A 26,632-nucleotide genomic window follows, 5' to 3' on the forward strand; every position below is an offset into this window, starting at 1 on the left:
AAGCTACACAGAGAAACCCTGTCTAGAAAAACCAAACCCCACTCCCCACAAAACAACAACAAAACAAAACAAAAAACCCAACCCAACCCAAACAAACAAAACCTGTTTATCTTTTTGAGATGGGATTCTGCTCTTGAGCTCAGGCGACCCTCCCTCCCCTGCCTTCCCCAGTAGCTGGGATTATAGGTGCACACCTTCACTATGTGGGTATCTTTTTTTCTGTCCTTCACAGCGAGCCTGGAACAAGGCAGTGGAGACCAGTGAAGATGTTAAGGCAAGCAACAGTTCCCTAATAGAGACTACAAAACCCATTTTGTCTCATCCAAAGAAGCCCTTCGGGTCGGTGTTTTTGCAGATGATGAAGGAGGATAGACAAGGCAACACTGAGACTAACCTCAATTCCCATGACTTTGTAGAGAAGGGCTGGAGACAGAATGGGGAAGTCAGAGGTGGAGGATGAGCAAAACATACGAAAGTGAGAAAGCAAGCCCTCTGCGCAGCACAGTGCGGGAGCTGCCAAGATGCCTGCATGAGTGGGAGGGATTTCGAAGCAGGCATTGGTTTCCCCTGGTTTCCCCTTTATTGCAGGGCAGAGTCCCCTAAGCCAGTAAAGACAAGGAAGATCACAGACAGCGCCTATCTGACGTTCACGGTGGTGTTCCCTGGAACGCTCATATTAGGGAGGATTTGGTAAGATGTAAACACCGAGGCAGGGAATCAAGTCATCTGCTCCATGTGCCGGATATGGAACTCCATAACTCGTGTTGACCTCGGGTAGATTGTTGCCGTTAGCGCACAATGGGTTCAGCCAGCTCCTTGACCCTGGGAGAACACTGTGCTCTCAAAGCAGAAGGCTTGACTTTAAAGACGTCTGGGTCGTAGTATACAACGTGCACTGAAGCCCTGGAATAGTAGGAAAAGAAACCAATGTGAACTAAGAAGAAGAGAGAAAAGAACTGGTATTTTCCAAGCACACCCCACTCCCACGTTAAGCACTAGGGTATTATTGTTTGGTTGGGATTTTGTCGTCTCCATTATACAGAGACGCCATTAGCATGATCTAGGGTCTGCATGCTATCATATTCCAAAAGTTTTGCTCTTCCACCCCCTAAAATTTTTTGCCTTTTTGCTTGTTTTTTAACTTTAGATCAACCTCCCCCACCCTTTTCTCCAGACCCCTAACCCTTCCTGTTTCATGTTAGCCTTAAATTGCCATACCTTGTGGGTGGGTTAGCTAGCTCCTGGATTCTGCTAGACACTTGAGAATGGGTGGCGGCATAAGAAACAGGCCATCGGGCATCCCGGACAGGGAGATAATCTTCATGAACAGGTTTAGACTTTGCTAGCTTTATGGTTCGGTCAGTAGCTTTGGCAAGCAGGGCAGCAGGGGCTACCTGTAGCAAAAACAGAGATCCAAATCTCCATCCCAGAATTCCCCAGGCTTCCCTTGTCTCCCTCTCATTCCTCTCCTACAATACTGTGACTGTACGGACTCCCTGCTGATCTCCTTGCCCCCTCTCATGGCTCGACCCATCCAGCCTTCCTGTGATGGCTACTGGAGAGTGAACGGCTCTCAGTGACTCACCTCCATCATCATCCCCACTTCACCATCACTGTTGGGGACTGCAGACCCTCAGACCCTGAATTTTCTGTGACCCCTTGCCTGCCATAGTAAACAACTTGTTTTCCTATACTTGCAGCTGCTCTGAGCACGAGACCCTCAGGAGTTCCTGATGGTAGGGGAGTGGTTTCTTGCAGCTGAAAAATCCCAAGAGCTAGAGCATGGCCATTAGTCAAGGAGAGCCATATATAAGCTGCCCTGGAACACAATAAGAGGGGCATTCTTGTTTCAAGGATGACCCGTGTCTCTGTCTATGTGTGTGTGTGTATGTATGTGCGCGTTTCAATCTCCAGACCCTTGCCTGACTGTGAACCATCACGTGGTAGGCAGGCGCTATTCATCACAATACTCCACCAGGCAAGGACCTCCTAATGCTAAGGGACACACCACCCTCAGGTGCTAAGCCCTCAGGCGGGTACCCTCATTTTCCTTCCTGTATCTACAGAGGTCCATAAACTCTGACTGCCACCCCTCTTCTCTAACCTCATCTTCCCCCTCCTCATCAGGGACACTGTGACTCTCAGCAGCCTCCATTCTGGCTCTTTCTGCCTCAGAACCTCTTACTAGTTCTAGTAGAGACTACTAGTTACTACTACTTCCTAGTTCTACTTGAGACTACATCTTTCCTCGTTCTTGACTGAGATACATTTTCCTCGCATGTCTCTAGATCAGACCCTCAAGGAGGGCTTCCTGACCTGCAGCCCACCCTTCCTAATGTGCCTTCTCTTCGGTGTTTATAATCCTACCGTCTGTCTGTTTGAGACAGCCTTACAAGCCCTGGTGCCCAGCTCATGGGACTCAACTCAACTCTGCCTCAACTCTGAGATCCTCCTGCCTCTGGCTCTTGAGCACTGAGAGAACATGTTTGTGTGCACCTGGGTCATTTAATCGTCCTCATAGTATGTATCTACAGTATAAACTCATTTGCCTTCCTATCATCTGCTTTTTCCATTACGATATTTCCAATCTACCTAGGGAAGATTGTTTGCCAGAAACTAATCCAAGCTCTGGTACCTACCTAATTAGGTACCAAATGAGTATATGGTGCCTAACTAGTCTCTTCTTGTCTTACTCTGAAAGGCACGTCTTCCAACGGTCTCTTCACTGTTTCTTTACTGGTGAAATAAGGATGGAGCCTAGCAGCCAGTCCTCACGGTGGGGAGTTCTTGGGAAAGGGCAGACTCACACCCAGCCCACTAACTTCAAAGTCCATGTTCTTTGCCCTCTACTCTTGTGCCTTTTCCCCTTATCATATCCATCAGCCTCCCTTCCCGCTACAGACCGCTTTCAAGATGGTCTGTTCTGATGATTCCTATGCCTTGTTGAGGCAAAATAACATCTTAGGGGCAATCGGAAAGACAGCCGATGAGTGAGGAGGGGTGGCTTACGGGACGGATGGGCAATTCACTCTTTTCTCTCTCATAACACAGGCCTTCTATCTTGATTCTCGGGTGGGCGAGGTCTACAATCCTTGGACTTGCAATAGCACTTAGGGTAGATAAGGAAATCTTGGTTTCAATCTAGGAGAGAAAAAGGAAGCAGTGTGTAAGTGCCTGTCCTGTTCAGTGTTATAAAATGGGGTTTGAGCTCAGAGCCACCAGGCTTCTCAGCAGCTCAGCAGAAAGGACGGGAATCACGGTCACCCCTGACAGGATCGGTTTCTATCTCGCTTAAACTGGAGTGTATGTTGTTCCAAGCCAGCTTTCCACAGATTCAAGCTTTACATGACAGACGTGGGAGAGACAGTCAACGACACTACATATGAACTCAGAAATAAGCGGCGATGCTGAGCGGTGGGCGAAGAGAGTCAGCCCAAGTCTAGTGAGGTGGCTCAGCAGGTAAAGTGTTTGCCATGCAAGCCTGACAACATGTGTTCGGTACCCAGAACTCACATCAAGGTAGGAGGAGAGAACAGGCTCCATGGGATTGTCCTCTTTCCTCCACGAATGTACCAAGGCATGGTTGAATGTGCACAGGCACACACACACACAGACACACATACACACACACAGAGTAAATAAATGTGATGAAAAAATTTAAAATAAAATACAAAGTCAGCCAAGAGAAGGTCATAAAAGAACATCCAAAAGAGAAAACTTTTAACCCTTTCGGAAATGGAGCTCTTGCATCACAAATCGCCGTAGTATAGGACATTTACCCAAGCGGCTCTCTTCTAATCGGAACACGTAAGAAAAGCAGTGAAAGCCAGAAGAAAGCAGAAACACGCACTTCTGCCAGGTAGCTAGTTAGATATTAGCAGGCTTGGAAGACTTTGGGGCAGGACCCCTCACTCAGAGTCGATAGACTGTAAACAAAGGATTAGGCAGTCCCGGCCCAGACACAGAAGAAGCAAGATGTGACTGTCTCGCTGAAAAAGGTACTGAGCCATGTGGCTGACATATACTAGAATAATGGGTTAATATAAGTTATAAGAGTTAATAAGAAGCCTGAGCTAATGGGCCAATCCGTTTATAGTTAATGGGGAAAAAAACCCAAAGGACTAAAAGGGTGGCATTTCATTTAGCGGTTGGAGGAATCGGGCCCGAGCCATATTTCTGTCCCTAAAGAGACATGTGTCCTGAACTGTCCAAAAGGCTGTTAACAACTCTCTAAACCTGAATCCGGGAGCCATAAGCCTCATGGGAGAACCACCCAGCAAGGGTCTGTCTGCTGAAGAGTGAAGACAGAATATTACTGCCTCTTGGGAGAGTCAAGTGACACAGTTCCCTGTCACTTAGACAGGTCAATGCCTCTCAGAAAAAAACCTGCTTGTTCTGAAGACTAGAAAACTGTATAAAACCTGTGTAAAATGCGGATGAGACAACGGTCTCTTTGGCCATTGTCTACTCTTACCCTTGAAAATGTGGTTTATTTTTTTAAGATTACTTTTTAGAATTACTAATTTATGCTTGTGAGTATTTTACCTGCATGAATATCTGTGTACCTCTTGTGTGCCTGGTACCATAGGAAACCGGAAGAGGGTGTCAGATCCTCTGGAGTCGAAGTTACAGATGATTGTGAGTCACCACGTGGGCAATAAGAATCGAATAAGAACCAGAATCCTCTGCCAGAACAACCATGGGGCCATCTCTCCAGCTCCAAGAGTGTAGTGTAAGAAACTCAACCTGTTTCCCACACTAAATCCGCGTGTCTTGTTTGAATTCTTAAGTCAGAGATCACAGGGACCAGGAAACGAAAGGATGCTGGTATTGCTACCACCGGATAGGGAAGTCATTTATTAGTATCTGTTGTGAATATTTGCTCAAATCGTGTGCTCTTGCGCTTGGGCTCTTTGTATTAGTGCTCCAGTCTCAGCGCCCACATGCGGCTCACAGCCACTTGTAACTCCAGTTCCAGGATATCTGTTGTCCTCCTCCATCCTCCGCGGGCATCAGTCATGCAAGTGGTGCGCATATACACGCAGGCAAAATACACACGAAATAAAATAAATCTAAAACTAAATTGAAAAGGGGTTTGAAAGAGGATGTATCAATCTATGGCAATACAATAAAACCTCAATTGCAGGCAAAAAAATAGTAAACTGTCTTCCTGTTTAAGTGAAGACGACAATGGGTGTCACCAGTGATAGTATTTTATGTGTATTCAATAATTTCTTCCTTGCCTGGGCTGTTGTTTCCATTCCTATTTCACTGAAAGAAGCACCAAAGCATTGGAGGTTCAATAGTGTACGTTTATGTAACTGGGGAATGGCAACGCTGGGATTTAAACAGAGGACAGTGCATGTCCTGACACCATGAAGAACTAATTAAGCATTTAATGCGTTTCTTATAAATAAAGCTTTGTCTGCTACAGAGCTCTAGGTGAGTTGAAGGAATATGCCAACCACTGCTTTTAATTAAGCCTTTCAATCAAAAGGGGATACAACTATCAGTCAGCTCTACAAAGTAAGGCAACAAAGAATAGCAAAGCACAATAGAGTCTAAGTTGCATATGGACATGCAGAATGCCTACAGCTATATAGTACGTGCTAGGCCATTCTGGGCTACAGAATAAAGCCCTTGTCTCAAAAAACAACCAAATCAAAACATACATTCGCAAACAGCTGCACACAAGTGTTCATAGTAAATTTATCTGTGGTCGTCCACATAGAAATATCTCAAATGGGGCTGGAGAGATGACTCAGCAGTTAAGAGAACTAGCTGCTCTTCCAGAAGACCCAGGTTCAATTCCCAGCATTCAGATGGCAGCTTACAACTGTCTATAACTCCTGTACATTAACAGCCAAGTCTAGCCTGGTCACCGCAGCCTAGGCACAATTCACAACAGTACAATTATGGATTGACTGTTTGTGACCCTTCACATATAAAAGCCTGAATCCCAAGTGTATCAGATGTGGTCATCTGCTAGAGTTGGATATAAAATAGCTCCCCACAGGTTCAAGTGTGTTTGAATAGTTGGCACCCAGCTCATGGTCTTGGTTTGTAGTTTTCATGCCGGGGTCTCATGGAGGAAGTAGGAAGCTCCAGACAGGCAGACAGATTATGATCTGGCCCTAGTTCCAGCCTGAGTTCCTGCTCTGCTTACTACTAGCCAACAAGAAGTGACCAGGCCACCTCACGTGCTGGCTTCCACAGCTATGTGCTCCCGTGCTTTCCCCATAATGATGGACTGTTTAACACCTCAAACCATGAGCCAAAATGGATCTCTTTTCTCTCAAGATGCCTCTTGTGAGGTATTTGGGTTCAGAGAAGAGGAAAATAACTCTCACCTGGAACATTATCTGTAATCAAGAAATCACCTTCAACAAGAACAGAATCTATTGAGGTCTTCATCTTGGGTTTCCCAGCTTCTAAGAATACCTATATGTCTTTTGAAGCCACCCAGCCTATAGCGACCTGTACTGATTAGGCTATGGAGGAGCCTCCAAATGATTTTAGCTGACCGTAACTGACACCCAGGTAAGCACAGATTCCCCAGTTAAGCCTTGACACGGAACAGAGCCATCCCTTTCTCCTTCTCAGAATTTCTGACTTATAAAATCCTTGAGTGTGGTAAAGTGATGGTTACTTCTCCCCATTAAGTCTGTGGGTTGGCATGATGCAACAATCAGACCAGAGCTCTAAGATTCTCTATAATGGTTCTGATGCTGGTTTTAGAATTAGCTTTGGTGGCATTTAGACTCACAGGCATTAAGGGGTACATTGTTAGTGGCAGTTTAAAAAAAAAATCAACAACTGGTAGCCCATGGCATGCAATGGCAAAACAAATCAAAGCTCTGGCTGAACGACAGTCAATGCCAAGAACTCGTCAGTGAAATAAGGTGGAACAATGGAGTGGGATGTTGCTGGTAAGGATGCTGGACAACTCGAACGAAAACAAAACAATCTTAGGCCATTAAATTTCCAGCATAGAATCCAGATAAAGGACCAGAAATGACTTCCACCAAGAGAAACCTTTATCTTCTATTGTCACAGGGCTGGATAGTCTGAAAAACAAAATCTAATTCAGCAGGTGAGTGGGTTACAATACAAATTGAATTTTCAAATTTGTCCAATCACTGATGTTAAAGTTGGGGCAATGGTTAAGAAATAGCAGGGCCTGGAGAATTGGAATGGTGCTGTATGGGCAGATTCCAATAAAACAGGGGGCCCTAAATCCTACATTTCCAATAAAACAGGGTACTCTAAACCCTTAAATACTGCTCTCCTTACCAGCCCTTCCACCTCAAACGGGACTAGACCCCACACCCAGGAGACCTCCTGAGGAACTTCCCACTTATTCCTATCACTGCTCCACTGTGGACCAGCCTGCCATAGACTTCATCTAATTCCGAAATTATTCAAGGGCTAATACATGTAATAAATCCCTTGCTCTATATCACACATGGTTCTAGTCTATGATCTACTCCTGGCAGATTAGGCAAAATAGATTTTGTAATTGTGGGAAAACCCACAAAGAAAAGCAGCAAAGGAGCGGTGGATGAAATGAAATGTCTCCCATAGTGCCGTGTATGTGAACGCTTGGTCTCCATCCAGCGGCCTTTGCTATTTTAGAGGGTTGAGTAACCTTTGGGAAGTGGTGCCTGTAGCCTGGCCGCACTTCCTGCCAGCTTTCTGTTTCCTGTTCTGTCAATATGTGAGGAGATAAGAAGTCCCACCTAGCTACTCCTGCCACCGAGAAGCCCCCATTGCCACGCCTTCCCCTCGACGATGGACAGTATGCTTCAAACTGCGAGCCCCAGCAAACCCTTCTCCCCCAAGCTGCTTCTTGTCGTGTTCTTCGCCACACAGGAAGTAACCCGCTCGGAGAGTGTTGCATGAGACAGTCACCACTTACGCTTTTCGGAGGAACGTAGTTGGGATCTGGGCCTTTGGCTATGGAGAGCTGCAGGATTCTGGGAGACGGATCAGAGAAATGGAGAACCTCTGGTGGTAAGTCATCCCTGAGGGGGCGATATGCAAACGGAAACAAAATACAGCTTTGGACGGAAGAACAAACAGTTCACAGCTACAACCAACTGCAGCTATGCACACGCTCTGAAAGCAGGAACATCTTTTCTCACGCGCGCGGGAGTTCTTTTGACAGATTGCTGTTTCCCATTGGTCCACAGTAGGGGATACATTTAATGTGTCACGGTGTATGTAAACATGCTCCTATATACGAAACAAAATTCTCAATACACTGTGCTTCTATGCCATACAATCTGATCTAATTCTTTTAAAGTTTGATTTAACTAGAAAAAAAAAAAACACCCTAGAAGTACATGTTCCATTGGATGGGTTCTGACCTATAGACTTAAAAAAAAATCTCACTTCCTAGCTGGGCTGTGGTGGCGCCCGCCTTTAATCCCAGCACTTGGGAGGCAGAGGCAGGCAGGTCTTTGTGAGTTTGAGGCCAGTCTGGTCTACAAGAGCTCGGTCATCACCTAGGACACCCGTGGGCCATTCTCTCTCTCTCTCTCTCTCTCTCTCTCTCTCTCTCTTTCTTTTTTTTTTCTTTCTTTCTTTCTTTCTTTTTTTTTTTTTGGTTTTTTGAGACAGGGTTTCTTTGTGGCTTTGGAGCCTGTCCTGGAACTAGCTCTGTAGACCAGGCTGGTCTCGAACTCACAGAGATCCGCCTGCCTCTGCCTCCCGAGTGCTGGGATTAAAGGCGTGCGCCACCATCGCCAGGCTGGCCATTCTCTTTTGTAGTGCAGTGTGAACTAATCCTTGTCTCAACTCTCAGTCACTTGGCCAGTTATTATGAGCTGTGTACCATATACTTCTCTCTCTGATCAAAAATCTAAAACCAGCCAATTAACAAATCTACAAACTTAGCATGGAAAAAGGTTTTCTCAGCTATGCAATGACTTTCTAAGGGTGGAGAGCTATAGGTTTTGTTATCATTAAGGTACAATTGATGTACATAAAACTTACCCTTTCAAAGTATGCAACTAAGTGGTTTCTAAAATATTCACAAAATGTTCAACCATCAGCATTAATTTGAGAGTATTTTCGTCAACCCAAAAAGCAAAATTCCTATGGTTATACAAAGGTCCCAGAATAATCTAAAATGATCAAAGTTTAAAGGTATTTTATGATTTCAAAATCTACTAAAAAGCTGTGATAATCATGATTGTGCATTATTGCATGGAGACAAACATTTAGTATATGGAGTAAGACTGGCAATCCAGAAATAAAAGTTTGTGCTTATAGTCAAGTGGTTTTTGACAAGGTTGCAAATTATTGCATGTACGTTTGGATTTGATTTGCTAGCATTCTGGTGTGGACTCATGTGTACATGAGTGTGTATATTTGCAGGAGAGAGTAGTTGATAACTTTTACATTTTGTAATGGATTTTTCTGGGTGCTGTAGATTGCGAGCAGGAGCTGTCATACCAGGCTGAGAGATTCCTTTTATTTAAAGCCTGATAGTGAGGTGGTTTACTGTGAATTTCTGCCCCAGCATTCCCAGTCAGAAGAGTTGATGATGAGCTCCTGTTGCAGATATTCCACAGTTTTATCCAATGTGTTTAGACGTAAACTGTCTTTTTGCTCAGACGGAAACTGGACCTACAGTGAGTGACACTCCAGTCAGCTAGATCGGGATGTCTGGAGAGTTTAAGATACTCTACCTATTCAGCAGACACTGCATTTTGAATCTGTTGGGTTTTGCCAGCTTCTGGATCCGTTTAGAAGGCCGGGTAAACAGCGCAGGAGGTGGGATCTCCCAAATTACAGACTCTCTGCCGCAGCTGTAGTAATACTGAGCCCTGCCAGTCGCAGAAGAGAAAAGAAATCAGTGGCATATGAATTCAGATCATTGCGGTCTTCTCAGGCGTTGACTCCCAGGCCGGGGAAGCAGGCAGAAAGCTCTGAGTGTGCTCCTGGGCTATCTTCCACACTGGGAGAAGTGAGCATTGTCTTAGAAACGGCTACAGAGTAAGTGTTCAGCTCGTTTCTATTATCTTACTCTAAAACAGGTAGTTTTCTTTACTGAACAGTGTATATCTTCCACACAGATGAAAAGATACACTATTGAGAAAAAGATGATTATCTGTTTTTAAGGCCAAATTTTTCTAGGAGGCAGGAGGATTCCATTTGAGACCAGTCTGGGCAAGATACGCACACAAACACCCCATCTCAAGAAGAAGAAGAAGAAGAAGAAGAAGAAGAAGAAGAAGAAGAAGAAGAAGAAGAAGAAGAAGAAAAAGAAGGGAAAAAGGAAGGAAGGAGGGCGGGGGGAGGAAAGGCAGGCAGGCAGGTTTGCTGGCTGGCGAGTATCCTGGCCCCGTGGCCTTGACTCAGCTCTGCAGTGGTGACGTCCACGTTGTGCGGAGCAAGGCTGAGATCGCTGTCGGTGGACCTGAATGTAATCCCTTACTTAAGATGGACATCCTGGTATCTCAGTGAGAGGGAAAAGGTCAAATGCAGCAAAACCACTTTGCATGCAGCAAAGCCACACTGCCCACTTTTCAGAGCCTTCACAGAACAGCATGCAGACTGTGGGGCTGTACCACATGCTAACTGAAACAGTGAAATATGATGGACTTATTACCCCTCTTGTTCCTGAAGAGTGAGACTTCGATGACCCTCAAGAGAAGATGCAGATGGGAGAAGGAGCAGGCTCTACCCACCAAGAAAGAATTTGCCAAGATGAAGCAAGCACCGGAAGCTGTGGATCTCACAGTCTTCGAGAAGACCGTGTGCTCTCGTGAAACCTTTCCTCAGTGCCTTTCTTCCCACCCTGTTCTCAGTGAAACTGTGACTCTCATGGTTTTCTGGAGCCACGCAGTGGGTGGGCAAATACCGAAGATGCGTGGCAGCTTTTTAAAAAGTGTGATACCAAGGGCTGGTGAAGTTCCCCATCTGGAGTGAGGGAGGTGGTGACCTTTTGAGTGAGAGAAAAGCTTCCTTATCTTTCACAACAGGATCAGCGAGTCCTGAGCTGAAGTGGACAGAAGGACATGATTTCACTAAAATGTTGCTGATGACGGTATCCACACTGCAGCCTGCCTGCGTGGCTCGGCATGCAAACAACACACTTGCATGGCGCGGCATGCGAACAACACACAACCCCCATGCTTGAGGTGCAAGGAACATTACAGAAGAGTGGGGTGGGGGAGACTGTAAAAGTCAGAGGATCGGGATGTTGGCTGTGAGATTGTGTCTTCTGTATATGACAGGGAAGCTGTGCGCATGAAATCTCAAAAATACAGCCACCTAAACAAAAGCTGCACGATGACAACACCTTTTGACATGCCAGTATGTATGGGGAAATCACAAGGCGATGGCCCTAAACAAAGAGCTACAGGACATTAATACTGAGGGAATTTGGAAGAACAAGTGTGATTTTAAGGGTTTTAGTAGATATATGTACATTTAAGTTCAAATATTTTTAAGAGTTTTTACTTATTTATTTATTTATTTATTTTACTTTTTGCTTTTTGAAACAGGGTCTCATTACATAGCCCAGAGTGGCCTGGAACTTACTATCTAAACCAGGCTGGCTTGAAACTCATGGAGACCTGCCTGTCTCTGCTTCCCAATGCCCGGATTAAAGGCATCTGCCACCACACCTGGTTTACATTAGATAATTTAACGGGGCACAAATATGGCAACTTGGGAAGAAAGTGCATTAATGGCTCAAGTTTGGGGGAACTTAGCTTCAAATAGCTAAAATCAGACAGAGATTCTGCCAGAAAGAACCCACCTACAAAACCTACACACTAGCTGGACATGGTGGCACATGCCTTTAGTCCAGCGCTGGGTTGGGGGAAGAAAGGGCAGAAGCAGATGGATCTCTGAGTTTGAGACCAACCTGGTGTACAGAGCAACTGCCAGGACAGTCAGAGCTACACGGAGAGACTGGTATTAAAAAAAAAAAAAAGCAGTGACGAAAACAAAACCATAAAAGTGATCATTTATTTTGTTTTAATAAATGACAAAATATAAGTATTGTGAATGTATGCATAATTTTTTTTTTTTTTGGTTTTTTGAGACAAGGTTTCTCTGTAGCTTTGGAGTCTGTCCTGGAACTAGCTCTTGTAGACCAGGCTGGTCTCGAACTCACAGAGATCCACCTGCCTCTGTCTCCTGAGTGCTGGGATTAAAGGTGTGCGCCGCCACCACCCAGCTTCATAATTTATTTTTTTAAATACAGTCTTACTATGTAGTCCAGGCTGGCCTCAAACTCTGGATCCTCTTGCCTCAGCCTCCTGAGTGCTGGGATTACAGGAGTGAACCGCCACACCAAGTAATCTTATTTTTTCTGGAAGACATTTTAGGGGGTCTTTTAAGGGGGTCTGAGGTCAGAAAAGATTAAGTTTTTCTTTTCCTCCCTTTCAAGCCACCCAGGGTAAATATATTCTCTTCCTCCTGCCCTGTGAAGGGCAAGGGGTTTCCTGTTATTTTTCCTGGAATGTGTCTTAAACACAGTCGGTATGTCTTACCTGGCTCTGTCCCTTCGACACCTTCACAGTATGCTTGCAGAATTATACTTAGTCATATTGTTAAACAAGCGTGATGGGAAAGTGCCAGCAAACACGAGCTCATTCGCCCGCTGCTGGGAGAGACGGTGAAATTCACGACGTGTACCTGGCACCGTCTTGTTCAGACAAATGAGGTAATTTCCTTTAAGGATTTTGAAAAACTGTCTAAAAGAAACCTTAAAAAGCAAACAAGTCCATCAACGAGCAGAGCCTACCTAGATGTCATTCTGAAACAAAAGTCCAATTCTACCTGCATAGATGAGGAAGAAGCCCTACGGCACTGGAGGGTTTGGCGTGGGACCTGGCATGGCAGACTGGATAGAAACATGGACAGAAAAGATCCAAGCCTCCCTGAGAACAAAGAGCAAGGGCACGGCCAGTTCTCCGAGGGAATCCGAACTCATTTCCCAGATCCCTTGAACTTCTAAAATGTCTCCCATGAAAAGAGTTTGGATGTATGTTTGCCCGGGAAGACCATTTCTCCTTCTCAGCCCTCCTTACTTGCTTGTAGCTCTTTGTGCAGGTTTGAGACCTCATGTCCCCCCCCCCATCCCCCCCCCATCCCCATCCCCATCCCCATCCCCATCCCCATCCCCATCCCCATCCCCATTCACTTTAGTGTGTCTGCTGTTGTGTCCTTGAGAGGTCAAGACTTTGAAACAGAGCACAAGGGGTGTATGGGGGAGTTGGGGAGAGGAAAGAAAAAGGGGAATGATGTAATTATAATCTCAAAAAGATAAAAGAAGCAGGTTTTCTTCATTGAAGGCCCTGTCTTGAAATATTAAGGACTTCTGTAAGAATTCCTGAAAAATAGCTTGAAAAGCTGTTTTCTTAACTATAAAGAGATTGATAGAACCGTTGCTTAAAATGTGCAAGGCCCTTGGGTTTAATCCCCAGCACCAGGGGAGGAAAACCCAAAGAAAACAAAGAAACAGAACCCCAGAACTTTAAGGTTTTTTTGTTGTTGGGTATGTATTATGTCTTTCCCTCATGCATGTGTCTGTGCCATCCATATGCCTGGTTGCCCACAGAGGTCAGAAGGAGGTGTGGGGTACCCTGGAACTTAAGTTTAGGATGGTTGTGAGTTACTGTGTGGTCGCTCTGAGCTGAACCCAGATCTCCTGCCAGAACAGCAACACTCTTAAGCACTGAGCCATCTCTCCGGTCCCAAAGAAGAAAAGTAAGATGCATTTGTTGTACAAGCGTGATGGCCTGCGTTTGGATCCTGCACCCACATAAGAAGGCAGAAATGGTCATCCACCTGCCATTATCCCAGTGTGGGGTAGACAGGACCACCCCTGGGGCCCGCTGGCCACCAGCCTAGTCCAGGTTCATAACAGAGTCAGTTTAAAGTAATAGTGGAAAGAGATAGAGCAGGACACCTGAGGTCCTCCTCTGGTCTCTGCGCGCGCGCGCGCACACACACACACACACACACACACACTTACTTTAAAACTCCCTTAATTAAAAAAAAAAAAAGAGCCCACATAGACCAAAGTATTAGGAAATAGAATACAAATCTTCAAGGCTGTTCTTAGAACTGATCTTGTTCCAAAAAAACTTGCCTGTGGTATTGTTTGCAATAAGTTTGGGGCTGGAGAGATGGCTCAAGTGGTTAAGAGCACTGCCTGCTCTTTCACAGGTCCTGAGTTCAATCCCAGCAACCATATGGTGGCTCACAACCATCTGTATTGAGATCTGGCGCCCTCTTGAGGAAGAGACCAATCAGTCATTCTCATCGACTTAGATCATGAAACCCAATATAGAGAAGTTCAACAGAACCTATATATGGGCTGCCCATGCTTGCTTCAGCACTGTCAGGGCATAAATTTCACTCATTTCAAATTGTAAAGAAAGAAACCACTGTTAGGCAACTTTACTCTTAATCAAGGAGAGCAAACACTGAGACAGGAAGTGCAATTGGTTTTTATTCTAAGGTGGTGGCTGTGTCTTTTCCCTATTGCCTGGGGTCTCTTTCCATTAGCTAGTCTGAAAAGAATTGTTGCATTGGAAGTGGGGAGACGGGAAAGGAGTTATGTTGAGTAAATTTTTACTAGGTGGGAAGCAAGTGTGATTTTAAGAGTTTTAGTAGACATATGTACGTTTAAGTATAAGTCTTCCAAGGTGGGAGAGACAAAAACATCTAAATTCCATGACCTAAATACTATATAACTAAATAAAATATAGCATTTTATAGAAAAGACTCATTCATGTTTGCTAATTCTTACATAATATACTGAGACTGGAAACCACAATAAGGCATTGTGGTAGCTTGAATGTAATTGACCCCCATAATCTCATAGGGAGTAGCACTGCTAGAAGGTGTGGCCTTGTTGGAGTGGAAAGTGTGCCACCATGGGGGCGGGCTTTGAAGTTTTCTATGCTCAGGATACTGCTCAGTGTCTCAGTCAACTTCCTGCTGCCTGCAAGATGTAGGACTGTCATCTGCTTCTCCAATACCACGTCTGCCTGTGTGCCTTCATACTCCCTGCTGTGATGATAATGGACTGAACCTCTGAGACTGTTAGCGAGCCACCCCAATCAAATATTTTCTTTATAAGAGTTGCTTTGGTCATGGTGTCTCTTCACAGCCATAGAAACCCGAAATAAGATATAAGTTGGTACCAGGGACTGAAGTATTGTTGGGATAGGTCTGACCATGTTTTTGTTTGCGAGAATTTGGACTTTGATACTTGGGTTAGGAAAGCAATGGAACACTTTAAGTGCTGCTTAAAGGGCCATATTGGTAGGACAATGGAAAACAACAATGTTGAATGTGATTTGATGAACTGTGGAGAGCTTTCTCAAGAGGTTGCAGAGGAGAATTTTAATATGTTGCCTAGAGATCATTCTTGTGACATTTTGGTCAAGAAAGTGGCTGCCTTTTGCTCTTGTCTGAAGGGTCTGCCTGAAGCTAAAGTGAAGAGTTTTTGGATTAATTCTGTTGGCAGAGCAAATCTCAAAACAGCCTAGTATGGACTCTGTCATATTGTTATTAGTGGTAACTTTAATGAAGAATTATAATGAAAAGGAACAAACTGAGTGGTGTCAAATTACCAAATATAAGTTTTGAGGAGAGAAAGAGCACCAGGAAGTTGAATGAAGCTAAGTTCCATAAGCTTGGCTTCCAGGTTCAACAGTTCACAGCTGGTGATAGAGCCGGGCTCTAAGCTCATTTTCCTTGTGAAGTCCTGACGAAGCAACCTGACGTCGTGTCAGCACCAACCTGTTAGGGACGTAGTGTCGGGAGACCAGCTTGGGCTGAGCAAGGTCCTCAATTCTCTTGGTCAGCTGAGCCTTCAAAGCAGCATCAGAAAGAGGGCGAATAGGATCTTGATTTCCCCAAAACAACCTTCTGTTAATGAAGCAGAAAAGCCAAGCATTGCTTTCAAATAAACTCCTGCTAATAAGCATCACAAAGGTGACACTCAACATCTATATAGATTAGTCTCCAAGAACTCACTCTCCTTTATAATTGTGTATTACAGTGTATTTATGTGTGCTGACACATATGTCGTGGTGTGCGTGTGAAAGTGAGGGCAATTGCAGGGATGGCTGTCTCCTTCCACCATGTGGGTTTCAGGGATCAGACTTGGGTCATCAGGTGTGGTGCCAAGTGTCTTCCCCTGCTGATCCCTCTCAGCATCCTCATCTCTCACAGGATTTTATGATTTTCAGACACCAGAGAGAAATGGACATTAAACTAAAAATAGAATAAAATTGCCATGACTACTCTATTTAAGAATAAATGGTAACCTTGGACCAGCGAGATGGCTCAGCTGGTAAAAAAAGCACTTGCTGCACAAGCCTGGCAACCTGAGTTTGAACCTCCATCCCACAGCAAAAGGAGAGAATTGATTCCCAAGGGTTGTCCTCTGAACTCCAGCACACACGCATGCACGCACGCACATAGAAGAAAGGGGGGGGGGGAGACTGTAGTAATGATAAAAATTATCAGTGACTTATAATGAGCCTATTAGTGATAAGATAGTTCAGTTTTGCCATCATGGAGTTAGCAGTGTCATTGTAGTAGGGAGGCATAAAATAGACATGCCTGGTGTGGGAAGTCCTTCTGTATATGTGTTGCTTTTATTAATAAAGAAGCTTTCTTGGTCTGTGATAGGGTAGAGTAGAGCTAGGCAGGGAAAACTAAACTGAATGCTGGGAGAAAGGCGGCGGAGTAAAGAGACGCCAGCCATGCAGCCTCCGCAGGGGACAGACAAGCCAGAACCTTGCCAGTAAGCCACAGCCATGTGGTGATAATAGTAATGAGTTAAATTAAGATGTAAGAGCTAGCCAATAAGAAGCTAGAGCTAATAGGCCAAGCAGTGATTTAATTAATACAGTTTCTGTGTGGTTATTTTGAATCTGGGCAGCAGTTAACCAATAAGCGTTCTCCTACTACACAAGCCAAAGTCTACACAGTGCTCCCTTTTTGAGTGAACCCCTGTACCAGGTGGTCATAAAATAAAACAGTAACAGAATAATGTGGCTTACAACCATTTGCAGAACATTTACTGTGTGCCAGGCACCATGACATCATGGCATTTAGTCCCAGTAGCCCTATGAAACAGGTATGCCTGCTGTGCCAGGCTGAGAGAGAAAGGCAAAATCAGCACAGAGTTCCCTGAGAAGGTTCCAGAAGAGGTGAAAGGTACAGACAGTTGGAATTAAAGCCCATAGCTGAGGTGGAATGGAGAATGGGAACAATCCTTTCCGGCACTCGGCAGGTTTGGGCCAGAGCAGAAGGGTATGTTGGGAGATGTAGGCAGTAGGATCGGGACTCCAAGATCATCCTGGGCTACACAGAGAATTTGAATCCAACCTAGGACACTTGAAACCCTGCCTCAAAATAATATGAGAAAATCCAAGGGGTGAAGGGTTTGGCAATTAGGCTGCAGATATCAGAATTCATAACAAGAAAAAATGATAAGCTGAATTTAATTGAAATCAGAGCATTTGCTCTGTGAAAGACAAACTCAAACTGGAAGCACTAATCCCCAGAAAACATAGCAAACACTCGAGAGGAACAGTTGGAAGAGAAGGAGTCCTGTTAAAACTCTAAAGGTCTAACGGGAGACCTCAGCAAAGGAAATATGCCAAGAAAGCTGTGAAGCAAGTTCAGATCTTGCCATAGGGAACCGCATTAACACGGTGAACTCCTCCTACATGCCTGTGAGAATGACTAAAAGCAAAAACACCGACAACACCGAAAGCTGACAGGGATGTGCAAGACAGCAGGAACTCTCATCTATGGGAAATGAAAACAGAAAATGGTCCACATTCAGCAGAAGAGAGTCCTGTGGTCCCTTACGATGTGAAGTGTACACTTGCCAACTGGTTCAGCAACCACCCAAATCCTAGACACTTACCCAACTACAGCTGAAAGACACCAAAACCTATACATAAATGTTACAACAGCTTTGTTCATGATTGCCAAATATTAGCAACAACCCTTCATATAGGTGCGTGGCTAAACCGAGGTTTCCATATAATGGAATATTAGTGGGACCAATGGGATATATTACAAGGAGATGAGAGAGAAGAGCACTAACATAAATGGAGAACCTAGAACACCTGTTACCAAACGAAACAAGCCCCTCTGGAGACATACAGCACGATTCCAATTATACGACATTCCAGAAAAGGGAAAATTATGGAAACAGTACAAAAAGAAAAAAACGGTGGTTGCCAGGGATTCTGAGAGTGGGATGGATGGGAGGAAATGAATGAAGGACAAAGCAGAGTTTAGGGCAGTGAACTCATCTGCACCCCACTCTGCACTGGCCAAACCCCACAGAACCACAGGGCATGGAATTGCATGGATGCCGGCTCCTCTGCTGTAACAAGACCACATTAATGCCAACGATGATTACAGAGGAGACTGGAGGAAAGGGTACCTATGCTCACCTTTCCTGTAAATCTAAGACTTCTCTATAAGCTACCAGGCTTTATACAGGAGCCAAAGAAGGAAAAGAGACGTCCTAGAGTATGGGAGATTGGGGTCTGGGTTGCTGAGACCCAGAGAACAGAAGGTCCTGGGAGGAGGCTCAGAGGCTGGTGGATGGTCCGCCAGGAGGCTGCAAAGGTGGACTCGCTGGATGAACCCAAGAGTTTCAAAAGAGTGTGGAGACCCACCTGGTGCAGCACTTCCCAAAACTTTGTTTATTAGAAGCATCTGGTAAACGCTCCTGAAGCTGCACCCTTAATCAAGTCAGACTTCTGGGTATGGGTATGGGGCTCAGTCTTTGATCAGTATCCAAGCTCCCTCTATGACCCCCTAATGTGCAGACAAATCGTGGAACCACCAAGCAAAGGTTAAACTCCCGTGTGTTCAGTCCTGAGGTAACATTATTGACAAAGTGAACCTAAGTAAGGAGAGACGGCAGCTACACCTGAGACGCAGTTGATGTAGCAAACACAGCCATTGCAAACAAGACCATATAATATTGCCTTACCTGTCTGGTGTTCCCCATTGCTTTTTCGGTTTAGCAAGCTCTTCAATTCTCTTTCTAGAAAAAAAACTAACAAATACCAGCTAGTTAATTCAGAGCCTGTTTGGAAATATCTTTATATCACAATCCCAGAGAATCTAGACAACAATGAGGACCCTAAGAGAGACATACATAGATCTAATCTACATGGGAAGTAGAAAAAGACAAAATCTCCTGAGTAAATTGGGAGCATGGGGACCTTGGGAGAGGGTTGAAGGGGAAGGGGAGAGGCAGGGAGGGGAGCAGAGAAAACTGTAGAGCTCAATAAAAATTAATAAAATTTAAAAAAGAAACCATAATGTTTAATTTTATAACATAAAAAAGAAATATCTTTATAACAAATAACTACTCATCAAAGAGGCTCTGGGGAGGGGCAAGTGAGACTATGCATATTTGGGGTGACTTAGAGAGCATCTGAAGAGGTGACTCAGTGGAGCAGCTCAGACTATGTCCTGCTCTTGCTGAGTACCCGGGTTCAGTTACCAGCACCTAGACTGGGTGGTTCACAACTGCCTGTAACTCCAGTGTCAGGGAATCCAGCTCCAGAGCAGCTGAACCTCCACAGGTACCTGTACACACACACACACACACACACACACACACACACACACACACCGACACATCCACATAATAAAAACAACAGGCACACGCCCGGTCCCTCTCTACCATCCTCATCCTAGCCACCAGATGCACTGATCTCTGTGTCCCCCGCCTCCACACATGTCCTCTGCCCACCTGCTCCCCACGCAGTAGCCGCAGTGAGATTTCTAACCCAGACAGAGAACTCAAGCTCTCCTTTCTGCTCAGTGTGTAATGGGTCAGGGTAATGAGCATTTCTGCCTCTTTTTGTGTGTTTAGAGTTTTGCTCCTCTCATCATTTTGAAACATAAAGCTCTTCCTAAACCAATAATTACGCACTATTGTGACCTTCTCTTTTCTGTGTTTTAAGGTCTCTTTAAAATTTTTACATGTAGCTGGGCGGTGGTGGCGCACGCCTTTAATCCCAGCACTTGGGAGGCAGAGGCAGGCAGATCTCTGTGAGTTCGAGGCCAGCCTGGTCTACAAGAGCTAGTTCCAGGACAGGCTCCAAAGCTACAGAGAAACCTTGTCTCAAAAAACCAATAATAATAATAATAATAATAATAATTTACATGTATTTATTTATTGAGTGTGTGAGCAAGAACACATGCTTGAAAAAGTACATGGCCTACAATACATGTGTGGAGGTCAGAGTATATTTTAAAGGAGTCATTTCTCTCCTTCCATCGTGTGGATCTCAGGGCTTGAACCCAGCTGGTTGGGTGTGGTAGCAAGTGCCTTCACCCACTGAGCCATCTTGCTGGTCTATTTTAGTGTCTCTTATTGCCAAAGAACTTACTTCATCTACTTAATACTTTTTTTTTCGTTTGGGTTTTTTGAGACTAGGTCTTGCTATGAAGCCAATACTGGCCTCTAACTCAAGGCGATGCTCCTGCTTTTATCTCTGAGGGGCTGGTATTACAGGTGTATGTACCACCATGCCAGGCTTTATTCAATAAATGGTTACTCCACACTTTCTATAAACCAGGAGCGTCCTTGGGTTAGATACTCACTGGTGCTAAAATGGTCTCAGGTCAAGGAAGAAAGGCATTACCTACTACTGTACCTTAGTTAGAAGCAAGGAGGATTGAGATATAGTCACCTGGAGCTTCGTGCAATCTGTGACAAGAGGTTGCCACTGCGGACCACTAAGAGCCCTGGAAAGCGCGGTCTGCTATGAAACCAACCCTGAGTAACCCAGGCACTTCCAGTTGGGTCTTTCTCCTTCCCTCCTTACTGTTTTAGTATTTTCTTAATGTAATGCCTATGAGTGTTTTGCCTGCTTGTATGTCTATGAACCATGCGTATAGTGATTGCAGAAGCAGAAAAGGATGTTGGATTCCTTGGGACTGGAATTATAGATGGTTGTGAGCTGCCATATGGGAGCTGGAATCCGACCTGGGTCCTGTGGAGAGCAGTCAGTGCTCTTAAGCGCTGAGCCATCTCTCCAGACCCTTCTTACTTATGTGTGTGCTTATTTCTTTATTTTGGTGGTGGTTTGGTTTTAAGCAAACACTCTACTATGAAGCTACATTCCCAGATCGCCTTTCTTGTTCCCACAGAAACTCAGATTCTAAAAGGGTCCATCACAGAGGGAAAGCACAGAGACTCCTAGGAAGATCTGGCTTTCTCTCAAATTCTCCAGGAGCCCGGCCTCCAGCTTTGCTAGTCACCATTTCAGGTGTGATAACACTATTTTCCTTGGTCTTACCATTTCTTTACAAGGTCACGGGAAACAGGATGTGCTAAAAGAGAATAAGAGCAAAAAATTAGATTTAACAGGAATTAAAGATATCAGGATAGCATCACAAATCAAAAGAGATCACAAAAGTAGCTATGGGGGAAAAATATTGAAGTTAAATAAATCATGTCATGTACTAAAATAAACCACACACAAATCAAGAGGTTCAATTTTTTTTAAAGCTGGGCTGGAAAGAAAATAGAACATTTAATCACCAGATTTTAATCTTCTAGGATTGAAGCTGCCCAAAAGATTAAAATATTTAAAACTTAAAAACTCCTGTGTATCCAAAAGACTATTATCCAGCTACAGAAAAATTGTATTTGCAGAAAAAAATGAATAAAACTAGAATTGTATTAAACAAAGCAACCTACAATCAGAAGGACAAAGATCACATTTTCTCTCATATGTTTATGCTAAATTTTAATTTTTATACATGTGTGTGGTTGTGAGATACAGCACAAAACTAGAAAGGGGACATGGGAGGGGAAAGAGGCCTTAAGGAGGGATAAAGAGTGTGAGATACTAGGGGCTGGAGAGATGGCTCAGTGGTTAAGAGCATTGCCTGCTCTTCCAAAGGTCCTGAGTTCAATTCCCGGCAACCACATGGTGGCTCACAGCCATCTGTAAAGAGGTCTGGTCTCCTCTTCTGGCCTGCAGACATGCACACAGACAGAATATTGTATACATAATAAATAAATAAATATTTTTTTTAAAAAAAGAGTGTGAGATACTATATATGACCTGAAAGTGGATTGGGGAAGAAGGGAGAATAGGGGAGGAAGAACAATAGAAAGAATGCATTATTTCAACAACGGAATAATGCCCATTATTCGATATGCTAACTTCAATTTTAACTGTGTGTAAAAAATGTAGATCTATAGGAGAATCAAAATATTCTATAAGTATCAGACAGTAAGTAGTAAAATGCTCAACAGATGGTGTTAGTATCTGAAGACTATCAAAGGACAAATAGGAATCATACTAAAATGTGTGCCAAGAATAAGATAAGCTAAGAATATGAGTTAAATTCAAATATGAACATCCATGAGAGGCCAAAAACACTTAAAAGTCAACTTTACATATTTTTTATTTCTTATCAACCTTAGTCATAATCAAAGCAATGCAAATAAAAACAGATTTTTTTTTACAAAGGACAAAGTGCTAGAGGGCGAATGGACGTGCATCCTGTGCACAGCTGGCAGGTGTGTAAGTTAGCACGCGCTAAAGAGAATGTCGGGACTGTGAGCAGCGATGTCCACACAGCGCAGACCAATCCTGCTTCTAGAAATGTACCTAAAGGAAATTGTTTCAAATGTGGGCAAAGATACATGCATAAAATGTTCGGTGTGGTGTCTCTGACAGGAAGAAACTGGTAAATCTGAGATATCAGTACCATACCAGGAGATATGATTCAGCAAATGAAAATTCATGGTTTTGGTAGAAAAATGTGGTTGATTATAGGGTCACTGTACCTGGAGACTTGTCCAATAGGCATCATAATGACAGACTGTTCCAGACAGAGTCTCTGCGTGGGAGTTTTTAATCACCTCTGAAAGCTCGGAAAGAGCACACTCTGCACTTGGGAGTGTTTTTTGGAAAAGAGAGCAGGTCGCGCTGGCACCACAGAGAGACAGATCCAACCCCGACTTTGTCACTTTGTCAACTACATGATCTTGGGCAATCGGATTAAGTTCTGTGAGATGCAGTTTTTCTCTTTCAGATTGGAGGATAATAGATAGGTCTGTGCATATATCAAAGAGATAGAGAGAGAGAGACAGATAGAGATAGACAGACAGACAGACAGACAGGTAGATAGACAGAGATAGAAAGATAGATATAGATAGAGAGACAGACAGACAGATAGACAGAGACAGACAGACAGACAGACAGACAGATGGAGATAGACAGACAGATGGAGATAGATAGACTTGGCTCCTATGAGAGAACACAGGGGAGGTAGAAGTGCCTGTCCTCTCTAGAAGGTGTCCTCTGAGGGAGGAGTGGGTGTCAAACTGGAAAGAGAATGGACTCGGGCATTTTCAGTTGTTCCTTTAAAGGCTAGACTCCTTCTGACCGCAGAAAAGGGTCAGTAGTTTATGGCTCTGCTGTGCTGCCGTCTAGGACAGTCACAGCTTTTAGTCTACGGGTTTTTCGTAGCCTACTAACTTGGGTTTTCAGCTTCACATACACAGGTCAGTGTCAGTATAACGCCGAACCAGTCCTAAGGGACCATTTGTAAACACAGGTGATGGGAATGAGTAACAAACTATCCTTTCATGCTGTGTTTCCCAGTGAGCCTCACTTCCGAGGTTCTTTCATTCATTAGCAGGATGGGATAGCTCTGGAGTGGCCAGTGTTAGGTAATGTCTCACGTAAAACAACATTTCTAAAATGGTCTCAGATCAGACTCACCTGGGATTTAAAACTTCCGGGTCTCGGTCCATATCCCAGATCAATTAAGTCACAAATCTCTGGAGGTGGGACACAGTCACAGTATTTTTAAAGCAGATATACATCTGGGGCTTTTACAATATTGTCTAATGGCTAAGAGCAATGGTTCCGGAGTCAGACCGCCTGGAGCCAAATCCCGACTCTAAACTCTGACCTTGGGCATGTATACTCCTGCTCTCTGTGACTCGGTGGTGTGGCGTGTGAAATGGGTCCACAAGGTACTGGAACATTAAAAAAAAAAAGGCCATATGCATTAAGTACAGCATGGTGCCCAAACTGTAAGGATCTAGCAATGGAAACCATTATTCATTCCCAGCATTTATAAGTAAAGACGCTGTTTAAATTTCTACAGATTAAAAAATGTTAAGAATGCAGTGTAAACTGAATTGTGAACATGTCCTTATTTCTATTTCTGTCCATTTATGTGCATATGCCTTCCAGTCATTTGAGGTTGCTTATATGAATACACACAGGAATGTGCTACAAAGAGGTGCATCTATTTTAAGACGAACAATTCAGGGAGGGAGGTAAACACTAGTGGAGGAAGAAGAAAAATAAAACAAAACAGGAGACTAAAGTCCAACACAGTGTCATCTGGAACATTCTGCCACAGCCAGCACACCCCTTAGCTTTGCTTAATACAGAAATCCTCTCTATTCCTGATTCCATTCTTGGTGGTTTCCAGTCAACGGAAGTCTGAAAATGATATATAGAAACTTCTAGAAGGTGATAATTTGTAAGTTTTAAATAACTTTTATCATAACATGTTGCAATCATTCAGCAATCTCTTACAACACCTAATTTATAAGTTAAGCTTTATCATGGGTATTTATACATTAAAAAAAATGCTGTACATGAGTTTCTAACGGTTTCAGACCGTTACATTTATATATTTATATTTATAAGTGGTTTCAGACATTTGTAGAATGCCTTAGAAGATCTTCTCTGCGGACAAGAGAGGGACTACTGCATTAAAGTGGGGGTGACTTTGGGAGGATTGCAAGGACTTTTCACTTACTTTAGTCTCTCATAGTAATACAATATTTTATTAGTTCGTGGAGAATAATGTACTTGCATACAATGTCTTTTGACCATTATCCATCCCTAACTCCTCACGGATGCACGCCCACCCATCTCCTAGATCATCGGAGTTCAAACACAGGGAGCATGTTCAAGGGTTCTACCGGTTTGCCAACGGCACTGTGCAGGTGTGAGTGAACAACGCCCTGGTCCTCCACGTTTTTCTCTCGTGCCCACAGGAGAAGCTCTGTGACCTCGGGCACGCTGGCTTTCCCGTTGTCTGAGATGCGCTGGCACAGTTTTGGTACGCCCCTCCCGTGGAGAAGGCTGCGGCTGTGGGCGTCTAGAAGCGCCGGGCGAGGGAGCTTTGTGGTCTTTGGTGGCAGCGCCCGGTGGTGGCGAACGTTCGGTAGGGGACGCCCTTAGGGGCTTCGTAGACATGGGTCTGACCCGGTCCCGGGGCCGGGGCCGCCCGGTGATGGTGGGGAGCAAGGCGGGGCCTGTTTGAGCGGTGCCCTATGCGGGGCGCTGCGTCAAATATTGACATACTGACGTCGTAAAAATTTGCCCTATGAGATCTTAAAGGAGTTATGCAAGGCACAGATTAAAGTAGTGTTGGCCGTGGAAAGATGAACAAAATTTCTCTGTTTCTTCTTCAAAGTTTACAAGTATGGGCCAAGTGAGAGGCCAGAAGTGGGTGTGGGATGCCTTGGAGCAAGTCACAGCTAGAAAGCCTGCTGGCCTGGGTGCTGGGCCCTGGAATTCCTAATTCCTCTCTCTGGAAGAGCAACAAATGCTCATAGCCCGAGCCATTGCTCCAGCTCCCAGAGGTTACTCTTGATTCGTTCATAAAATGAATTAAACTCAGAACACTGAGGAAGATCCCAGCAAGGTACTACCAGGGAAGAACCTTCACTGACGTTTTTATAAAACGGGGTTCCCAGCAAGAACCTATCTATTGAGCAGTTTCTTCTAAATGACCTATAGACACCGGCCAAGGAAAATGGATTACCTTGAATAAATGGAAGAAAAGGACCTCAGAGCGCTCCCTACCAAAATGGGAGAAGAAATTTAAACTATTTTAGAAAATTAACCCTTGAATTTGTGGAGATCCTCTTGTCTCCAGAGTGTTAGGATTAAAGGCATGCGCCACCAGGTTCATCTGAAAATTTATTTTCAGAACATCAGCATACAGCAGAACAAAGCATAGGAGATTGTAGAGTGAAGAAAAGAGAATTCAGTTGTCCCATGAACGCCTTCCGTCGGCTGGTGGCGTAATTTCTAGCAGCAGCCGAGTGCAGGGTTACAAGCACCCCATCTTCCTTGGCCACACAGTGGGGTGTAGACAATGAAAAAGACTGTCACCGGGGACTCATGGAGGGGTCGGGATGGTGGCTCCTCATCGAGCCTGATGCCCCACCCCAGTGGAAGAGCCGGACATCAAGTGTGACACCCTGAGTGTCTCAAGGAAGAACGTGGTGCCGAAAGGAATTTGTCCTGAGTGAAACAGTCTGTGTCCTAATTATCTGTGGAACAATTAAAAAATAAAAATACTCTTTAAAAATTTGAGGCCATTTTTTAAAATTATATATATAATTTTTAAAATTATATAGACATACATATGTATGTATGTGTGTGTATATATATATGCACACCTAGATCTGCCTAGGTAGCCCAGGTTAGCCCTGAACTTACAGGCATGCACTGCCATGTATGACTTTTTAAAATAAATGCATTTTTGAGACAGTTAGGAGGCTTGACTATTTACTGTGAGTATTAGATATCATTAGGAA

At 44.2% G+C, this 26,632-nt stretch overlaps 1 protein-coding gene across 1 annotated transcript in view; it reads right to left on the reverse strand.

Moving 5' to 3' along the window:
- Positions 1 to 744: 744 nt before the first annotated feature.
- The window catches only part of Thegl (theg spermatid protein like), a 39,482-nt gene continuing 13,594 nt past the window's right edge, over positions 745 to 26,632 (reverse strand). Inside the window, exons 3-10 of the mRNA XM_041671634.1 lie at positions 21,336 to 21,369; positions 19,010 to 19,075; positions 15,778 to 15,906; positions 9,696 to 9,833; positions 7,919 to 8,024; positions 3,010 to 3,141; positions 1,219 to 1,394; positions 745 to 903 (exon numbers count right to left, since the gene is read on the reverse strand). Of these exons, the coding sequence (XP_041527568.1) occupies positions 789 to 903; positions 1,219 to 1,394; positions 3,010 to 3,141; positions 7,919 to 8,024; positions 9,696 to 9,833; positions 15,778 to 15,906; positions 19,010 to 19,075; positions 21,336 to 21,369 (896 nt within the window). The 3' untranslated portion in view covers positions 745 to 788. The remainder of the gene's footprint in view (positions 904 to 1,218; positions 1,395 to 3,009; positions 3,142 to 7,918; positions 8,025 to 9,695; positions 9,834 to 15,777; positions 15,907 to 19,009; positions 19,076 to 21,335; positions 21,370 to 26,632) is intronic.

The sequence above is a fragment of the Microtus oregoni genome, unplaced genomic scaffold (assembly GCF_018167655.1).
Source record: "Microtus oregoni isolate MIOR12 unplaced genomic scaffold, Mior012 000021F_ref0000039, whole genome shotgun sequence".
NCBI classification, from domain to species: domain Eukaryota; kingdom Metazoa; phylum Chordata; class Mammalia; order Rodentia; family Cricetidae; genus Microtus; species Microtus oregoni.